The 17,771-nt window shown below is 40.2% G+C and overlaps 1 protein-coding gene across 6 annotated transcripts in view; it reads left to right on the forward strand.

Moving 5' to 3' along the window:
- LOC107218386 (delta-sarcoglycan) overlaps positions 1 to 17,771 on the forward strand; it is a 169,586-nt gene that overhangs the window by 115,550 nt on the left and 36,265 nt on the right. For all 6 annotated transcript variants that reach the window (XM_046744469.1, XM_046744472.1, XM_046744473.1 and 3 more), the window contains one exon: positions 6 to 61. In XM_046744469.1, coding sequence (XP_046600425.1) covers positions 6 to 61 — 56 coding nt within the window. The remainder of the gene's footprint in view (positions 1 to 5; positions 62 to 17,771) is intronic.

The raw sequence follows: 17,771 nt of genomic DNA on the forward strand, positions 1-17,771 counted from the left end.
TGCAGACTGGGAACAACCACAAATCGCCAGACAATTCACCGCATACGGAGCAGAAATTAAGGTAAGAGGATTTTGGCTCTGGATTTTATCAATTCGCACGTCGCAGACGAACCACCAGAAGCTTGAGCTCTTCCTTAAGATTGATATTTTAAACTTGGCTGCATAATCATCGTTCAGATGTATTATCCAACCGGTACACTCAGAGAATACAGCCAAACTTCGTAGTTGTTTCAAAAAACTACAGATAGCGAGAGAGAGAGAAAAGCGTGCAAAAGCTACGAAGGACCACAAATCAATAGAGAATAAGGAGTTGCGACTATTTTTTTAACTGACAAAAAAAACGTAGCGTTTCAGAATACGAAACAAAGTGGCCAGACGTCGTCGCCGCCGGTTGCGGATTGGAAGAGAAAAGGAACGATACGATAGCGAAACTGCTATTTGCTTATTTTCCTTAGATTTGGCCGAAGAGCCAAAGAGGCTGTCATGCTGGCCAGAAAAACAAACTGACAAAGCGGCGTCGTCCTCGTTCTCGACGCGACGAAATCACTGAAAGAGAACGCGAAGATAAGGCATACGCAAACCGAGGAGCCTAATTACAAAGTTTTATCATCATCAGTCGCGTGACTGTGCCACGTGTAATTACGAATTTAGCAATTTAGCAATTTAGCAATTTGTAACACACGAAGTGCTCATGGAGCCATTATCTCAACTAGCACCTGCTATTCCCAGAAGGCATAAATTGTTATTGGTTTTGACTGGAGTCATATGTTGTGCGCCGATAAAACCGAGCGCGCGGCTAGCTTATCATGCCGAATTGGTACCTACTGCCTAACAATAAGTAGTTTTCGAACTATAATTTACCGGCGATCTTCCAGTGAAAGATTTGCATTTTTGTTTCACAATTCATGTTCTTACAAGTCAGAAGTACTCGTGTCTACTTATAACATGCGGTTCGTTTCGATCGGCTGGGTAGAAAAATAGATTTGACAAATTGTGGAACAAGTTTTTCGTTCAATTTAAAACTTAACATTTGTGAACAATCAGAATTTATTTTTTGACGACAATCGCCGAATCTTCAAGTTCTTTCTCATTTGTCGTCGTGAAAGATGATGACCCATCCAAAAAATAGCTTCGCGATAACTTGAAAACAAATCCGGCTTCCATAATTTTCCTTCATTTGTCAGCCGAAATTATAGAAAACGAAACTAGGCCGTTTTTATTAAAATTCGACTGAAAAATAAATTATATAGCCCTTGTGTAAATTTCCCCAACTGCGCGAAATTGTAAAAAAATGTCGATAACTCGATAAACGCTACAAATTTTACAACTCTATTATTTTAGGATTTTCCATTGTCAGCATAGTTTCAAATACCAAAATGGCTTCCAGCTGATATATAACGTATGCATCGGCGGATGAATCACTCTTAGCAGCCAAATTATTATGCTCCACAGAAACTTTTTTGAACCCGCTTCTTTTCCGTCCGATTTAAAATTCCCACATTCTAGATTTTTGGAAACGTCATAAAAATCATCTGGAATTATTCTCGATTGCAAAAAAAGTACAACCAGTTATTACAAGTTTATGCGATCGTCGCACTGCAGCAAAAAAATCGTCACAAATAAATCGTTACTAGTACAAAATAAACGGTGTGTCGTTAAACCTTCGAATCTTTCCCTACGATGCTTGTTTAAATGACCTACCTGCAATTGACAGAAATTAGTTCGATACCGGGTGCTTGTTAAAAATGAAAAAGCGAGACGGTTCTCGAATCGATCTTTGCAGAAAAGACTCAAAAATAAATCTGGCCAACACCCTCATCCCCGAGACTCTGCGAGTGGGGGGGGGGGGGGGGGGGGAGGAATAATTTATTCGAGCTTGCATCTATAATGCCCCGCAGTGTGTGCACGTAAAACGCTCGTATTAAAATATGACTCTAAAAATACAAGAAGCCCGAGGGTGCAGACGGCAAGCAACGTATACAAGCTTCTTATTTTATGCCTCTCGGTCAAAAATCATTCGACTTTTTCCAAGGCGAGTTTAGCTTTCGGAGGCGATGCGATACGGCCGGAGAGCTTAGGTATGTATAACCTAGAACCAACAACAACGTAGGTATAAGATGAGAGCAAAAAGGCCAAAGGTGCTTTTCAGGATTTTTCTATTACGTTCCGCGTTCCCGAAAGCGTGACGTATGTAGGCGGATGTATGCGGCACACATGCAAGCGAGCTGCCAGACCGTTATATATTACGTCCCCGAGTAGCGGTGCATAGCTACATTGTGCATTGTACACCATCATGGCCGCCCGCTGCCGCGCGACTATGCTTCGGACAGGCTCTGATCAAAGCGTGTTATATCCCAACTGCTACATGACATGAATATGAATGCAATCCTGCAGGTGAACCTACAGCCGCCTTGTCCCTTACGCTACCTACCTTCGGTAAAACCTATTTCGCAGTTGCTGCGACCCTCTGCGTAAGTCGCCACTGAGGGGACATTTGCGGTAGTGGTTAAGCCATCCGTTTCTTAACTATTTTCATTTTCTACCGTAGCCATGAATCTAGTTCTGGATAGGTATGTACGGCAATGTTCTTTGATGCCTTTCCCGTTCTGCTAACTTGTTTGCGGTCCGAAACAAAATGCGTGTTCGATTCTATACAAATTTTTGTGAATGTGACTGGCGAAGAAGTTGGTGTGAGAACATAATAATAATAATAATAATAATAATAATAATAATAATAATAATAATAATTTAATTATATCCATTGCGATGTTGGACAAAGATTACATGAACAGCAAATGGAATACAAAAATCCTGAAAAGTAATTATAGTAATCAACTCTAAGGACATGAAGAGTTAACGAGGAAAAGAATGGGAGTTGATGTCACATAATTCGTATGGAATCGAGTTCGCATTTTGTTTCGAGCGAAAACGAGGTAGCCAGAAGGTAGAGGCATTAATGAACATTACTGTTATACATGATGAAAATGTAGTTTTCGGTGTTACTATTTTGTTTTTTTTTTTACCATGGCCACTCGAAATATATTTTCTTCTACTCGACTGTAAAAATGTATTTAACGAAGTAAATGGATTGAATGCTGCAAGAATCAGAAAATTTAGAATCGAGAATTATAATTACACAAATGAACAGGCGTTCTTGGAGAACCCTGACAGTAATTATGAAATAAAATTGTTGTAACTAATTATTTGCACAATTTTCGACGTTCTTGAAGGTGTTACCCAGATGGCAATAGAACATCAGTTTTTAAGGAGAGGTTTGATTCAATCCGAGATATTTAAAAAAATTCGGACTTATAATTCACAAAAAACGCATTCATGCAGTGTCGCTCAAAACATCATGACATTAAATTAGCAATAATTAGTAAATATTTATTTCTAATAAGGAATATATATCTTCAGCGAAAGTTACGCGAAGAAATGTTGAATTACTCTCCTGCCATTCTCCTACTCACTACTCACTACCAGTAACTTGACGTAAAAAGTGTTGAAAAATACAAATAAACGGTCATTTGAGCCAGCGGTCAGCTTTGTATGAAAATCGCTGAATTTATACAGAAATCATCGAATACAGCAATATATTTCAGCTAACGCATAATTCAACGTATACAATATACATGGACAACGGATATATCCAGAAAACTTCATACATATACTATGATATAATGCTATTTGAGTATCTGTAAAATGTGTACAATGTACAGGGTGGTCTTTTTTAATCACCCCAGGCAAATATCGCGAAAACTAGAAGCCACACAAAAAAAATTTGATACAAAACCTGGTCGGTTTTGAGCGGGAAAGATAATGCTGATATGGGTTCATTTGTGAATTGCTCGACTTACAAATTTTCTGAGTACTTTGTGATTTTATATGTGGAATGTTTACTATAACCAGCTGATAGCGGGTTTAAAAACGAGTTCAAAAACGCAAATAAAATATTCAATTCTTTAAATATTGACAAAATTTGCAGAATTTTCAAAAAGTGAAGTATGTAACCGCTTTTTTCCGAGACAAGACATTAAGCTCCGTAAAGTTTCATTCCTTGTTTGCGTTTGAGGGGCAATAAGAGATGCTTGATCACCTTAAAAATCCGATTCGTAGTTTTTCCGAACCATGGAGATCGATGCTTCATTTCGACGGAAAATGGTTGACTCTTTCACTTTTTGAAGATGGAGAAAAATTTTGAATAATAGGAAAGTTTTCGGAAAGTTTAAAAAAAAAACACCCTGTATACGAAAGGTCCGCGCGAGTAGCCACAATTTCAACGCCGAAGCCCGGCTGCAGTTTTCGTCCCATAAAAAATGGTTAATACCGTGCAACGTGACAAAAACCAGTTCCGCGTACATGTACTACATAATCTTTTTGAGTGACGCGAATCGGCGTGATACGTAGACGTGTTCATAAAATAGAAAATTTCCGCACGTGCGTAAGGTATGGCTTTGAATATTTTACTCAGCACGCACTTGCCAAAGGCCTCGAACAGAATATACTCTTTGATGTTTACGTTTGCAAAAAACTCCCCGTTATCCGGTTAATTAGTCCCCACGTGGGTAGTAACAGCTCTCAATTACAGCGCGACGCATTGTGGGTAACGCAAAATTTCGTTACGTGATATCTCCAAATTTACGAGGATTGCGGAAGCGCAAAAAAGGCGAAATATTGAAATAAAATGTGAACTGTATATGAACCCCTGATTGTTCGTAGCGTTATCAAAAATTGACCCGTTTTCATTTTCAAAATCCTTGTTCATGTTCGATCGTTGTTGAACATAAGAATGATACAGGGCGAGGAAAAAATCCTGTAAAAAAAGAAAGTTACTTGGCCAAGATTTTCCCATTGCAATTTAATAATCAATGAATCTAATCGGTTGAATTTTTGGTTTGTTGTCCTCGTCATTTTATCTGAAGGTGCTCAGTCAGTGTAATTTGTAAGCAGTAATTTGAAGCACAGTAAAACACGTAGTTGAAAACACGCGTTGTATAAACGCGAGGCAAGCCCCGTTTTACGAGGGTAAAAAGATGAAGTCAAGAACGAGAGTGCAATGCCTAAAGTGAGGCGGAGTGTTATCGGTTCATGCAAGGCTAGGTTACACAACGTTAGGAAAGGTGGGTAAAATAAGGTAAAATAGAGGAGAGGAGAGGAGACGAGTGGTAGTGAATGTGGGAACGAAAAGATTGTGAAAAACTGTACACACGCATTGCTGAGGCAACCCTTGACTCTGGTAGAACGGTGAAGTTATTGTCGACCTTTTTTTTCTATTTTTTGATTTAACAAACCGCGATACGATTGATTTTTTTTTCTTCACCGTTCCTTTCTTCTTTTTGAATGACGTTTCGCAGTGATTATAATATATATTCAAACGTGGCCTTTTCTTTGTCAAGATTGTCGTCGAACCGCGAAAGACGAAGTGAACGAATTGAAAGCAGAAAAAAAAAGAATTCTGAATTATGATTTGGAAGAGGAATTTTTACAACAGAACCGAGAACGATTTCTACTTGAACGTAATATGTATATATACATATATATATACGCCCCGCCTTTTTCATTTTATCCTACGAGATGACGTGACTATTCCCACCTTACCGCCTCCCACCTTCCCTTTATCCGACGTACCTCTGCCAACAATCAGATACCCAAAGATTGAAAGAAAATACGTCGAGCGTTATTTCAGGCATCTGCCGAGCTGCTCACGATTTTTTCACATTTTCATCCTGCACACTGCAGTTCGCTAGGCACCGTATCCGCGGCTCAAAATACGTATGTGTCACAGTTCACGCATTAGAAATGCCAAAGTTATTCTCACCATAATTTTTCATTCCTAAAATAATACGGTAGTTTTGTTTAAATGGAAAACCTTTCTGGTGAGGATATGATTATAATCAAAACATTTTCAAAAATGTGGAAAGTAATCGGTACCGTACGATACGTTATACAGTACCTGATATAACCAGAATCCAAGTTCATAACGTAACAGCAATTTGTTACTCTGGCCTGAATGATTGAGACTTTGTTCGGAAAATAATGGAAAACTCATCAATTAATTTTCTATTTTTTCCCTCAGTTTTCGAAGTTAAAAAATACCCACACTCCTAAATTTTAGTTGCAAGCGTTGACAGGAAATTAAAAAACAGGAAAAAATGAACTCTGACGGTTTCTTTAGAATTACGTTTAATTTCAGTAGCTGCAAAGTGTTTTAACGATCATGCGGCGGACTCTCTCGCGTATCGCAACCACGCACGCCGCAAGTCATTAAGATAATTGTTAATTGGAAGAAAATAAAAATAAAGTTAAACTAATAGTAATGATAATAATAATAGTCAGCGGTAAAGGATTAAAGCTATATACCGACGATGCTGCCGATACCGCCGACGACGACGACTTCTTCGTTCGTAACTTTGAATTTCGTTTTACTTTTCTTTGCTCTAACTCTCTCTCTCTCTCACTCTCAAAACTTTTGGAATAAACTTTGTTCAGCAAGCCTAGTTGAAGAAGAAGAGGTGGGTATCATCCCGGCATAAAATATGGATTATTCCGGTTATTTGCATTCGAAAAATAAACCGATAACTTTGTGAAATGTTCCTTATGTATCTGCAACTACGTTTCCACCGTCGTCCAATTTCACCGCATCACTGGCTCCCGTCCATCTTACCCATTATGCAATTCGTGCAATTTCGCTGACACTTTCTGCTTTGAATTGTCCGGTACCGTTATCGATCCTCGTGATTCTGCCCAATTTTCCCTCAATCCGGGCCTCACTTTTCAATCACCATTATTTTCAACGTTATTTTACGATCAGTCAAGCCATGACGTTACACGGATTGACGAGAAAGAAAGTTTCGTGCCGGGTAAATTCGAATAACTTCTATTCGCCAGCGGCAACGTACCGGATTAACTATTATTCATACATCATTCGGTGCTTCGATAGAAATGAATAAAACACAAAAGAATGTGCTTTTAAAAATAGTGGATTGTGATATAACAACAATATGCAGTTGTTTGCGAACAGTACTCTGTAATTGATTTTTTCCTTCTGTTTTTTATAGAGATATTACATTTTGAATGAATATCGGATTATTTTCGCAGGCTCAACTTATTTGCAGCCTCTCCAAAACTTGACTAGTTTTATTTCAGCGCGCAGCGACCATTACGTATGTACATTAAGCAGGCTCATAGCCACCATCAAAGCTGATAAAACGAACACTGATGCAAATAACAACAATGCAAAATAAAAATATCACGTTAAAGCCTGAAATATCTGACTCACCAAACGATGATAACAGGTCATCAACAGAACCCCGTTCGTACTGAAAGCAGCCGTTGTGTATTTTGATTCGAGAAACCAGCAATAAAAAAAAAACAGCAAGTGCGTTTGTCAACAAGTTCAAAATTGAACACCGCTAAAAATTACATTTATCAATAAAGCTTAACTAACGAACCAGTTGAAGAGCAAAGTAAAAAGTGTCACAGGCTGTACATTTTCGAAAAAATATACTCACTCTTGTCAGTTACATGAATCATTCTATTTTCGTAACAAAAAACTGTTTATCGATATAATTGGCGCCCAGAAGGTCAAAGCCTGCTTGTAACATTTCGAATACGCGAATTGAACGATTTTCGCAGTGTTTGTAGCAAAGCAGTTTAAAATCGCGACACTCTTCGAGCTTGTCGTAAAATTTGATTTTCTGGTGTCAGTTGGGTGGGATCGGAGTAGGGATTGCGTTGATCAAAGTTTGTCCCGACTCTGCAGTGCGTTGTAGCGTTAGATTTATTTGCGTGAGAGCGAGGTAACGGGGTAAAAAGAAGAGAAAAAGAAAAAAGGGCGCCGAACACAAACAATGAGTTCAAAGAGGGTAAATCCAGGAATTTCGTAGCTCGATCGAGGCGCAAAGTAAGGCTGGTAAAAGCCAGAGGTAAACTGCACCAACCGCCGCAGGCTGAGGGATCAGTCTACCTGCACAAAAACGTTTCCATGAAATATTCACACGCCCCTTGTATCCACGATCTTCGTTTTTCTGGAGCGGAGGCAGGAGGGAAGAAAATGGCGGAGAGGGGGATTTTTCCAGATAAAGGAAAACGTCGAAGCGCCGGTGAGGAATTTTTCGGTTTCCGGATATCCGGTAAATATCGCCTTCGGTGCAATGCGATATGGGCGTCGCTTTTGCGGGGCCGCGAATCATGCCAGCCGTATGTAGGTACCGTTTATTCAAATCTTTCCAATCCCGAGATTATTTCACGCGTCATCTCGAGCCTCTATTCGGTAGAGTCAGCCCACTTTTACGCACTATTACACGTATCCCAGATGCTCGTTCCGACTCAAAATTCCACCCTCACACCTCCGAAAGTGATTCCCAAACTCCGGGATATGACCGAGGAGAGGAGACCTTACAGCTGACGGTGTTAGCCCGGTGCCCCATGTGTCGGATGATTACAATTTCAATGCAAATCAAATGAACCAATCATAAGCTCCCCCCTTCATCCTTCGCTCACTTTCTCTTCTCATCCTCCTGCCAGCAACCATTCCGCGCTATCAGAGATTGGGAAATTTTTTTTCTTACACTCTTCCTTTTCTACTCTTTTCTTTGCTCTCCTCTGCTTTTTCGCTCTTGCTTCAACCCTCCTGCGCCTCCGAGGACCAAACTCTGCCGCGCAACGTTCGACCGAGTGAGATGTTCTCAAGGAAATATTGGCGCTCGCAGGAAAAACTCTTCGCTGCAGATGGACCGAGATACCGGCTTTGTGCGAAAATGAAAAAGTCACGGGGACGAATATAAGAATACGAAATCAGAGGACGTCGAAACGTCGCGGCGGAACGCGTCTCCAGCTCGCGGTATCTCGATAAGGAACAAACGAATCAGTGACAAAAAAAAGTAAAAAATAAACAAAATCGAGCAAAAAAGAAAACGAAACAAGAAACGAGAGAAAATATCTTTACACCCATAACTCTTGATATTGAAATTATTTGTGCAGGCCAGACATGACCTGCCTTTGATCGATACCTCTCAGACAACTATCAACGACGCAGACGATGAAATTCGCTTTGAAGGTTGGATAAAGGAGAAAAGGAAAACAACGTAAAAGAAACTTGTTTACAGACATCCTCTCTACAAAAAAACATTTCTACGCTATCCAATTCTAAAGAATGATTTTTGAACCGAATCAACGATCGCCGTGAACTCTGTAAAACTGGGCTACGTGAAACAATTTTTCTATAGAAATTAACTCTGTCAAAGCGATCTGTCTAGGAACGAAACGATTTCTGCAAAACCAAGGCCCGCTGGACGGTAAAAATCTCAGATTTATAAATTCCCAGTAAAGCACAATATTCTAATTAGCAATAGTTATTTGCAATTTTAGAATGACTTTCGCGGAAATGAGTTTGCGAAATATGACTATATTTTGCTCTATTAGGGTTTGCAACACCGCAGACAAACCTAACGTTGCGAAATAAATATTTTTCTCAAAAATACATCGTTGTATTACATTCCGAAAAGATACGTTATTTTTTCGTGAAACGGTGAAAGAGAACAATACAAACCAGGCTATTGCCTGTTCGAAAAACGAGAGAAACCCGAATTCAGAAAATATCTTTGGCAAGAGTAAAGAAAATCCGATCAGCCCGAAAATCTGGTTATCGCGGCATGGTAAGCCTGAAAACACGTCATGTTCTAATTTCCGTTATATCACTCTTCAACGACGTTTTTCCATCGAGTTACACTGGTGAACAGGCAAAGCCTGCGGGGAGTGCGACCACCCTAGCTGTTTACGCCATGACCCATTTTACAAGTGTCGAGGGAGACCAGAGTCAATTGTGACACCTTTCATATAACCAACTGTCAGGGCGTTGGAAGTGTTCAAAGGGCCAAATTTTATTGCAATATCCATCCAACCTTCGAGGTTCCAAAACAATGTCAGTATCAGGATTTCCATGTCGGACTTGAAATCATCGAAGTAAATCAGAGTTGAACGACCATTTGAAAAATCGTAATGTTTCCGTTGATTGCTGGTGATTGTCGATAACAGGCAAGATTCATATGTGAAACGATGATTGAGCTTTAGGTCATACTCATCCCAAGTACAAGAACTAATCCCGGATTTCTCCGGGAAACCGGGTCGACGGTGAAGGGTGAAGCGGTGAGGTGGGGAAAAAAAATGAGGAAATAGGTGGTCCGACACGCAGAGGCTTAGGCCATGCGTGAAAAAGAGCAACAGAAGCGAAATTCAATCTGCAACGGTAACGTACCCCTGTACAATGGACCGCAGAGGGTACGGCTGCTCCTATCCCTCCTTCGGGAACGAGGCGAGAGTTGGAAGGCAGGGAAATACGCCTTCGGCGAGAGGGCGAGAATCCTGATCTTAAGCCCAGAGAATAAGCGAACGGTGATATTATTCAAAAGGGACATCGCCCGACGATCCGTCACTGTTCAATCAGAGCGCCGGCACCCTGACCCTCTCCTCCAAAAGGGCTGCGTCTCACGTTGGCTGACATTGCCTGACGCGAGGTCGTGTGTTAACATCCAATTCCAACGTCACACTCTCCTTCGCTCGCTCTCTTTCTCTTCATCTCACTTGCTCTCACCCAGCTCGTTTCCCTCCAATGCTGACGGGACGACGACGCCGAGAAGGAAGCGGAGGACGGTGACGAGAAAAGTGTAGTCGATTTAAAAAGTGCGATTGGAAATCGGATTCGAACGAAATTCTAGTCTCCGAATATAAACGATCGTGTCTCTGCAGTAGGAGTGGATATAAATTTATAACACTTCTGCTGTTTTGCTATTTATATTCTTGATTCTTATGATTCAAATATTATCCTACTCTTTTGCAAGTATTATTAACTTTCTTTCTGTCGAGCCCAATCCTCATTCAAAATCCCAAGGATCTTACTTTTCAAAACAGTTACTGAAAATTAACGATCGGACATTCCAAACTTGCTTTCGGCACAGTTGAAGTGGCAACAGATCATTGCAGACCAAACATTTCAAATTTCTGTTACAACGTTGATGGAACCCCGAACATGATCTATTTTTAGTACTGACACAACGGCGTCATATTATATCACGTGTTAATTCTACCGAAGAACCGGCACCGCATCTATTTCAGAGATTTCGTTTAGTTTCGTCACTGGAGCGTTAACCTTACTTAATATCCAAAAATTCAAACTGATCGTGAGTGCGAAATCAGTGTTACAGTTATCATTAACCAGAACAGATGTCTGCCGGTATTTAATCCGGAATAAACCAACAACCTAACGGTCCGAAGTGCAGTCCAATGCTATGTTCCGCAATAAAACAGGTTGACCCAGTACCGAGGAGAGCGATATTCCAGGATCACTTTTACGTGTAAGGGTATTCGTTCTCGTTAGAAGTTCCGCGCGTCACGTAAAACTAGCGAGGTACGTGTCTTCTTAAATGGTACCGGTCCGCACACGTGCGACGTGGGCCGCGGTCAATGGACAAGGATTGGGAAAATATAGCGATCAGTGATAGGACGGGATGGTCATGCCAGGCTTTTATATCCCATCCAGTGTACCAGTCCGTGTCTTGCTCAAACGCCATTTGTCTTGAGTTTATGGCGGCACGTAAGACCTCTTTGGGGGTATCAACACTATTGTTGATGGTGTCCATTTAGGAGCCAGGGGATCTTGCGGGGCGCGGGATACGTCGCTTCGCGTCTCGACTTAACTCGAGAGTAAGCGCTCTCGGTGGTAGGAACGAAGGTATGGGGTTTCCTAGATCTTTGTCCGTTTCCCATTGTCGCCCGACCTGAACTCTCATTGTTTCATCTCCTTCTGTCTTTTACTTATTGTCAGGAAATGGACTCTCTTGTACCTCGTAACTCTCCCGGAGCCCTTGCCTCCTGACCAACCGAGCCGAAAATGCCCGGCGTCTTCAAGTCGACTGTTTGTTAATGGTGAACGGGGATGAAACCGAGATTAACAATAGCCAACGCACAACTTTGTCGGATTGCTTGCAGTCACTCTTCGGGATCTATTTGCATGCTTTCATCATCCCGGCACGTGTGTTGCGCTTCTACGCGCACCTTCCAACCAACGTTCATCCCACGTTTAACCTCCCCCCGACGGTTTTATAACTCGCGTAACGTCGTTACAGCGCTGAACTTGGGCGGTGAGCGGCGCGAGGGGCGAATAGAATTGATTTAAATTTCATTGTTGATGACATCGCCAGCGAATAGAATCCGCCGTTTGAACCAGAGTAGGCTAAAGTAGACCCCCCAGTCACTAGTCGACAACATTGACGTGTATGACGGTTTACCAATAGTAATTAATTCGCCTACCTCGACTGTACGGGTTGGGGTTTGCGCACTTATGATTATAATCCCTTGACATCAATGTTCATCACGAAATCGAAACACGGGAGGAATGAAGGAAACTTAAATTCCTCGTAAAAAAAAGACACCTATCCGTGACGGCTGCCACGGAATATATAAATACTTGGCGACTACTTGAGAGGGTGAAAAAATGGATAGTAAGAAAAGAGAGAGAGAGAATGAGAGAGAGTGAAAAAAAATACTGTGAACACTTTTCACCGTTCCAAGAAAAATCTTCCACTACAAGAGAGGACGAAAAATTCTGTTACAGTAGATGGCTCGCGCTCGCATAGAATTTTCGATCCAAGACATCCGCTTCACGCCCCTTAAATGGTTTGTCACATTCCTCGAAGGACTTTTCTCTCCACCAAAACCTCATGCGTGTCGATACCTGTTTTATGAACGCGCAGTGAAATCGTACGACTCGGATAGGGATGTTGACAGAATATTCAAACACGCAGGCTTCGATTCTATAGAATAGATAAACTGATTACAGTTATAGATACTCTGAAGCCTTATATTAAATCTAAAACAACTGCATACTCATTGACGCAACACGAAATCATGGGAATATCTCCTCGAGATTAGAAAACCAAACTTACATCTTTCCATCCATTGAACAATTGTTAGACATACTTTTATTTCACTTATTGATTCTTCCCGTGTTTGGAGACAAGTTTGTATCATTCTCAAAGAAGAGCGACAAGTAATACACTTGCAGAAAAATTCCGTGATTCAAACAAAGATTATAGTGAGAACATTCAAACACCGTGTTCCGAGAACGAAATTCAATTTACGGCAACATTTTCTGAGCGAAAAAAAAGGCGTGTTTCTATTTTGAATAGTCGGTTATTTTTCTTCTAAAAATCATATCAACGATTTTTTGTCTTCTCTGCCATTTCATTTTAGCTCGATATTGTAACGTATATAAGGTTTGATTAAGTTTGAAAAATGTTTCGTCGTCTGTTTCAATGAATAGACGGGGAATATACGCAAGATAAATGTTGCGGATAGAAAAGGAGATGGAAAATCTCAATTGGAAAAGACGCGCGCGGTGTCGTAAATATTGGGAAATTGGAAATCGGTTAGCCTTTAGAGATGCGATCGGTGCAGAGCGGCGACATTTGACGTCGGCCATCGAATCAGACGGACAAAAAAGATAAAGGAGAAATAGAGGCAAAAATTCTTAAACAATACGCCGTTCCGTATTCGATCCCTTAATTTATTGATTTGACTTTTCTATTCAGGACGGAATTACTTCGCCGATTCGGTCTTCTCAGTAGTCAACCTATCGGTGTAGGTATTGTTTCATATCCCGCAACATAATTTTAATAGGCTGACGTTTACGCTACACGTCAATCTGCCGCACCAAATCAAATCGTGAATAAAAAATGGCCCAATACAAGATTGGATTGTTCCGCGCTCATCACGTTGTATTCACTTTTTTCTTCCTATCTCCTTTCTCTCTTCTATTTCTTTCCGACTCTCTCTACGCGCTATTCACAAGGTTATCCACCCCGTCATGGTGTGCTGCAGCTTTTTGTCGACTCTTCAAACTTTTACAAAGCTCAATAAAATCTATCAATTTTAAAATTATTGTTACGCTTGAAGAGATCGATTAAATAATTCTTGGTCACGAAACGTAAACAAATATTCACACAATTTGTAATATCACGACACATCTTACGATCTGTAATCAACTTTGTCAAAGTTTACTAAAAAATATAGATTTTTCGTAAACCTAAAAATCAATTTTGAATTGATAAAATTAAATTTTTATGCAACTATTAATTACGTCAAAAAGTGGTCATGATTATTCAGCGATCACTTACGGCTCGGTTAAAGCAAAACTTATAGCTGAAAATTCTAACAACTTTTTACGCGGTAAAATTCACCAAACGTTGATTTTTCACTAAAACTATAGCTTGATATTTTTGTACGGGAAGAAAATTATTAATACCTTTTAGTCGCGTGAAGAACTACAAATTTTGAGTATCTTCAAGCGGAGAGAGATAATTAAAGTAGGGAAATCAATTCTGAAAATATTCCAAGTTCTAAACAAAATGCACAGCAATCGACGTGGACAGACAATGATGAATAATCACAAATTTATTAATCGATCGGTAATTCCCTCGAAATCTGCGCCCAAGCCTACAAAAGCAATGATCAACGAGACATTGACGGCGTTGCCGAAATAACGAAGTGCGAGTGGCTTTAATTTTTGTTCTATTTGTTGTCGAGTTACGCCCCGTCATGAATGTAGCCTGTAACGAGTTGAATATTCAAGAGCTCAGGCTGCTTTGCGATCGTTCCGAAATCTCAACTAATATCCCGTCCGCTACAGAACAGATAAAATATCTTAAGATGAACAAATGGTGGAGGTTAAGGCGAAAATTCTTTTCTCTGTTGCGATGATAATTAAGATTTTTGAGATCATTGACAGACGATAAGTCGAGAAAATAAGGCCAAAAAAACAAAAAAAAATTCGTTCCAGTGAATGATATATTATGCAGTGAATGGGAGCAAATATATCCGATCCACTTCTGAAAATCGAATTATAAAAAAAGAAATTATAATAATTATAATTCACAAGAGCAAATGAACACATGAAACAGAAAGAAGTGGATCTATAACAATGTAAATGAATTTATTAATTTACAATTTATTTCATCTATTTTGAGAGGAGAAATAAAATGTCGAATTAGTTACGGTATATAACAACGTTTGGGGTCCCCTTTTATGGTAAACATAAATCCGTGAAGTACCCTGCAAATGGTTTCGTTAGAGTCCTCCCCTACCCCCCTTAATTTGGAAAGTAAAAATGGCGACATGTGACTGCAGGCATAAAAAAACAGGTTTTTATCATTGCGTCAAATTTTATTCCCACCCACAAGGTAGGTGTGCTGGCTCTCTTTATTACGAGCAATAAGAAATGATTATTTCGTCTGGGAAAACGGTCCAATTACCAAGTGGATATAACCCGCGAAAATATGCGTCTGTACAGTAGATGTTATGAAATTGTGCGAAAAAGTGTGCAAATTTCAAGTGGCAATAAGAAGATTCAAAAAAAAAGGAATACAGAGTACAGCGAGACTTTGTATACATCCCGAAATTCACTTTATTCATTAAGAAAATTTAGAATTGGCCAAATACATTTTCTAATGTGTAATTTAGTTAGTTTTAAAGCGAATTTGAATCCAAAAATAAGTGCATATTAAATGAAGATTTCGTCTTCAGTCGAAAAGCAAACCGTCGAATCGATCCAACTCACAGTTGCAACAAACAGGAGGTGACAAAGTTGTGCAAGAAAAAATAAAGTCGAATAAAATTAATGTTACAAAGCGATTGTCAAGATTTTACAAAAATTTAGTACACCTGTTTGAAAGTGGTGCTAAACTTTTAAAAGCATTTAAAGTCTACCACATTAATACAACAAATAAATTCGATATTATTCAAGGTACGAAAACGAAACTTGCAAGATTCGGAAAATATTGACAATGAGCAATTGTTACTTTGCAAAAAACGTTGACGGATATTTATTGAAAATCAAAGATCGTTTTCGTCAAAGGGATCGAAGCTCCGTCGAATCTTAGAAAGTATCAATCTCTTCGGTGAAATTTCCAAACGTAATCCGCAGAAGCCGCAAAACGGTTTGGATTCGCGCTGACTTCCGGTCGGCAGCTTCTCCAGTCCGGGACGAAATCTATGGGAGATTAGATTTATTCGAGATGTAGAGGGTGCAAGTAAAGCTGCAGCGGTTGAATTTAAGATGAAATATCCTAAAAGCAGCATGGCGGCATAACGCGAAGCTCGTATCGTAAAGAGATTCCTGCTGCTTTTTCGCCGAGCAGCGGACCGTTTGCCCGTCTTGCCGGCCTTTCTTGGACGCATTTTATTAAGCAAATACCTACCGGCATCCCGGCAATGTTAAATCCTCCGATCGGCTTTCCGTGGCCGTGCATGATAGCCAGACTGGACCGGTTTCTAAACGAGCGCCAGTGAGAACCGCGACGCGTGCAGCTTCTTTGACTAGCGATATTGGCCGAGAATCAGGATAGAAAAAGGTTGAAGGTAAGATTTTCCAGCCAATTTCCCAGCGAATACACCCTGACTATTCAAGCTTGCATAATCCTTGTTCGAACCGCCTTCAACCGAAATGCGAAGAGCCCAAACTGAATTCCAAAAAAAATGGATGGATTTACTGTTTCGAAGATACCGTTCGTGTATCGGGTAATTGCTTCTGTTTTCTGTCGCGATTTTTTATACTTCTGTACGATTCTCCGTATTTTCTGTCTCATGAAATTGTCATCTTTATGTCGTCAAGAGCCTAGATCAGGTTTTCGATAACTAGTTAATGGTGTGAATTAAATGATCACTGCGAATTTCAGTATTGGTCCGACATAGTTTGGTATATAATTTTAGTGTGATTGTGGGAAAAGAATCTGAGGTCTGGAGGACGTAACACATCAAATCATTTATGACGTTAGGGAAAATTTAAACAACTGATTATGAAAGATGTTCAACAAAATTTAACGTAGTAACGATAGATAAAAAAATCCTGTTCAAAAGAACAGAGGTGTAAGAATACAAAATCGTGATGAAAAAATCAAGTAGTAAATGAAATTGCCCGTTGAACAACCAGTGGACGAGATTTTCCGGGATAGAAACAGTGTTTCGAAAATGGATGCAGTTGCCTCGATTTGATGAATAACGATACTAAAATTTCGTGCAACGTGCTCGTATCCCAGAATTTGTCACTTCACAGTATATAAGTATTACTGGGCGATATAATCCGGTTCATAAAGCACAAATTATTCCGCTTAAAATCGGCCCCTATGAAATTGGCATTTCGTCGTTGCTATACGGCCTCAACCGAGTACTTCGAGGTATACACGAATTTGGATTAAGCTTACGTTCTCTCGACTCTGCATAATTTTTCCCCCATGCGCGCGCACACACATACACGCACATATATATTTCGCAAAAAATAAAAAGATAATGAAGATAATAAAAATTAATATCAAAGCTCTCGTTTAATTAAAATCGGCTTCGCATGGGCTGGGAAGAAGACTAATTTCCACCTACCCAGTGAAAATTACTTTCCATTTAATTCGCTGATTTCCATCATGAACGAGAACCACGCGGACGGAGGAATTTTGACTGCATCTCAAAATAAAGGAACCCTGGAGATGCTCGAAAAGTCCCGGAAGCGCCACGTCGGGGGATTTCATTCGTTCGGAATAACGACACGCGTGCAGCAAGTCTCGCGGGGATGTCGATGATGAAAAAAAATATTTTTCCCGAACAACGTGTTCCCTTTATTTCGACGGACCGTGCCCATTGTCCAGGAAAGCGTCGCGGACGCAGCGTCCATCGCCCTCATGGGCGCCCGCCGCTCGCAGGAATTTGTCCGTTTCATTTAGCACGAGATA

This window comes from Neodiprion lecontei, chromosome 6, assembly GCF_021901455.1.
Source record: "Neodiprion lecontei isolate iyNeoLeco1 chromosome 6, iyNeoLeco1.1, whole genome shotgun sequence".
NCBI classification, from domain to species: Eukaryota; Metazoa; Arthropoda; class Insecta; order Hymenoptera; family Diprionidae; genus Neodiprion; species Neodiprion lecontei.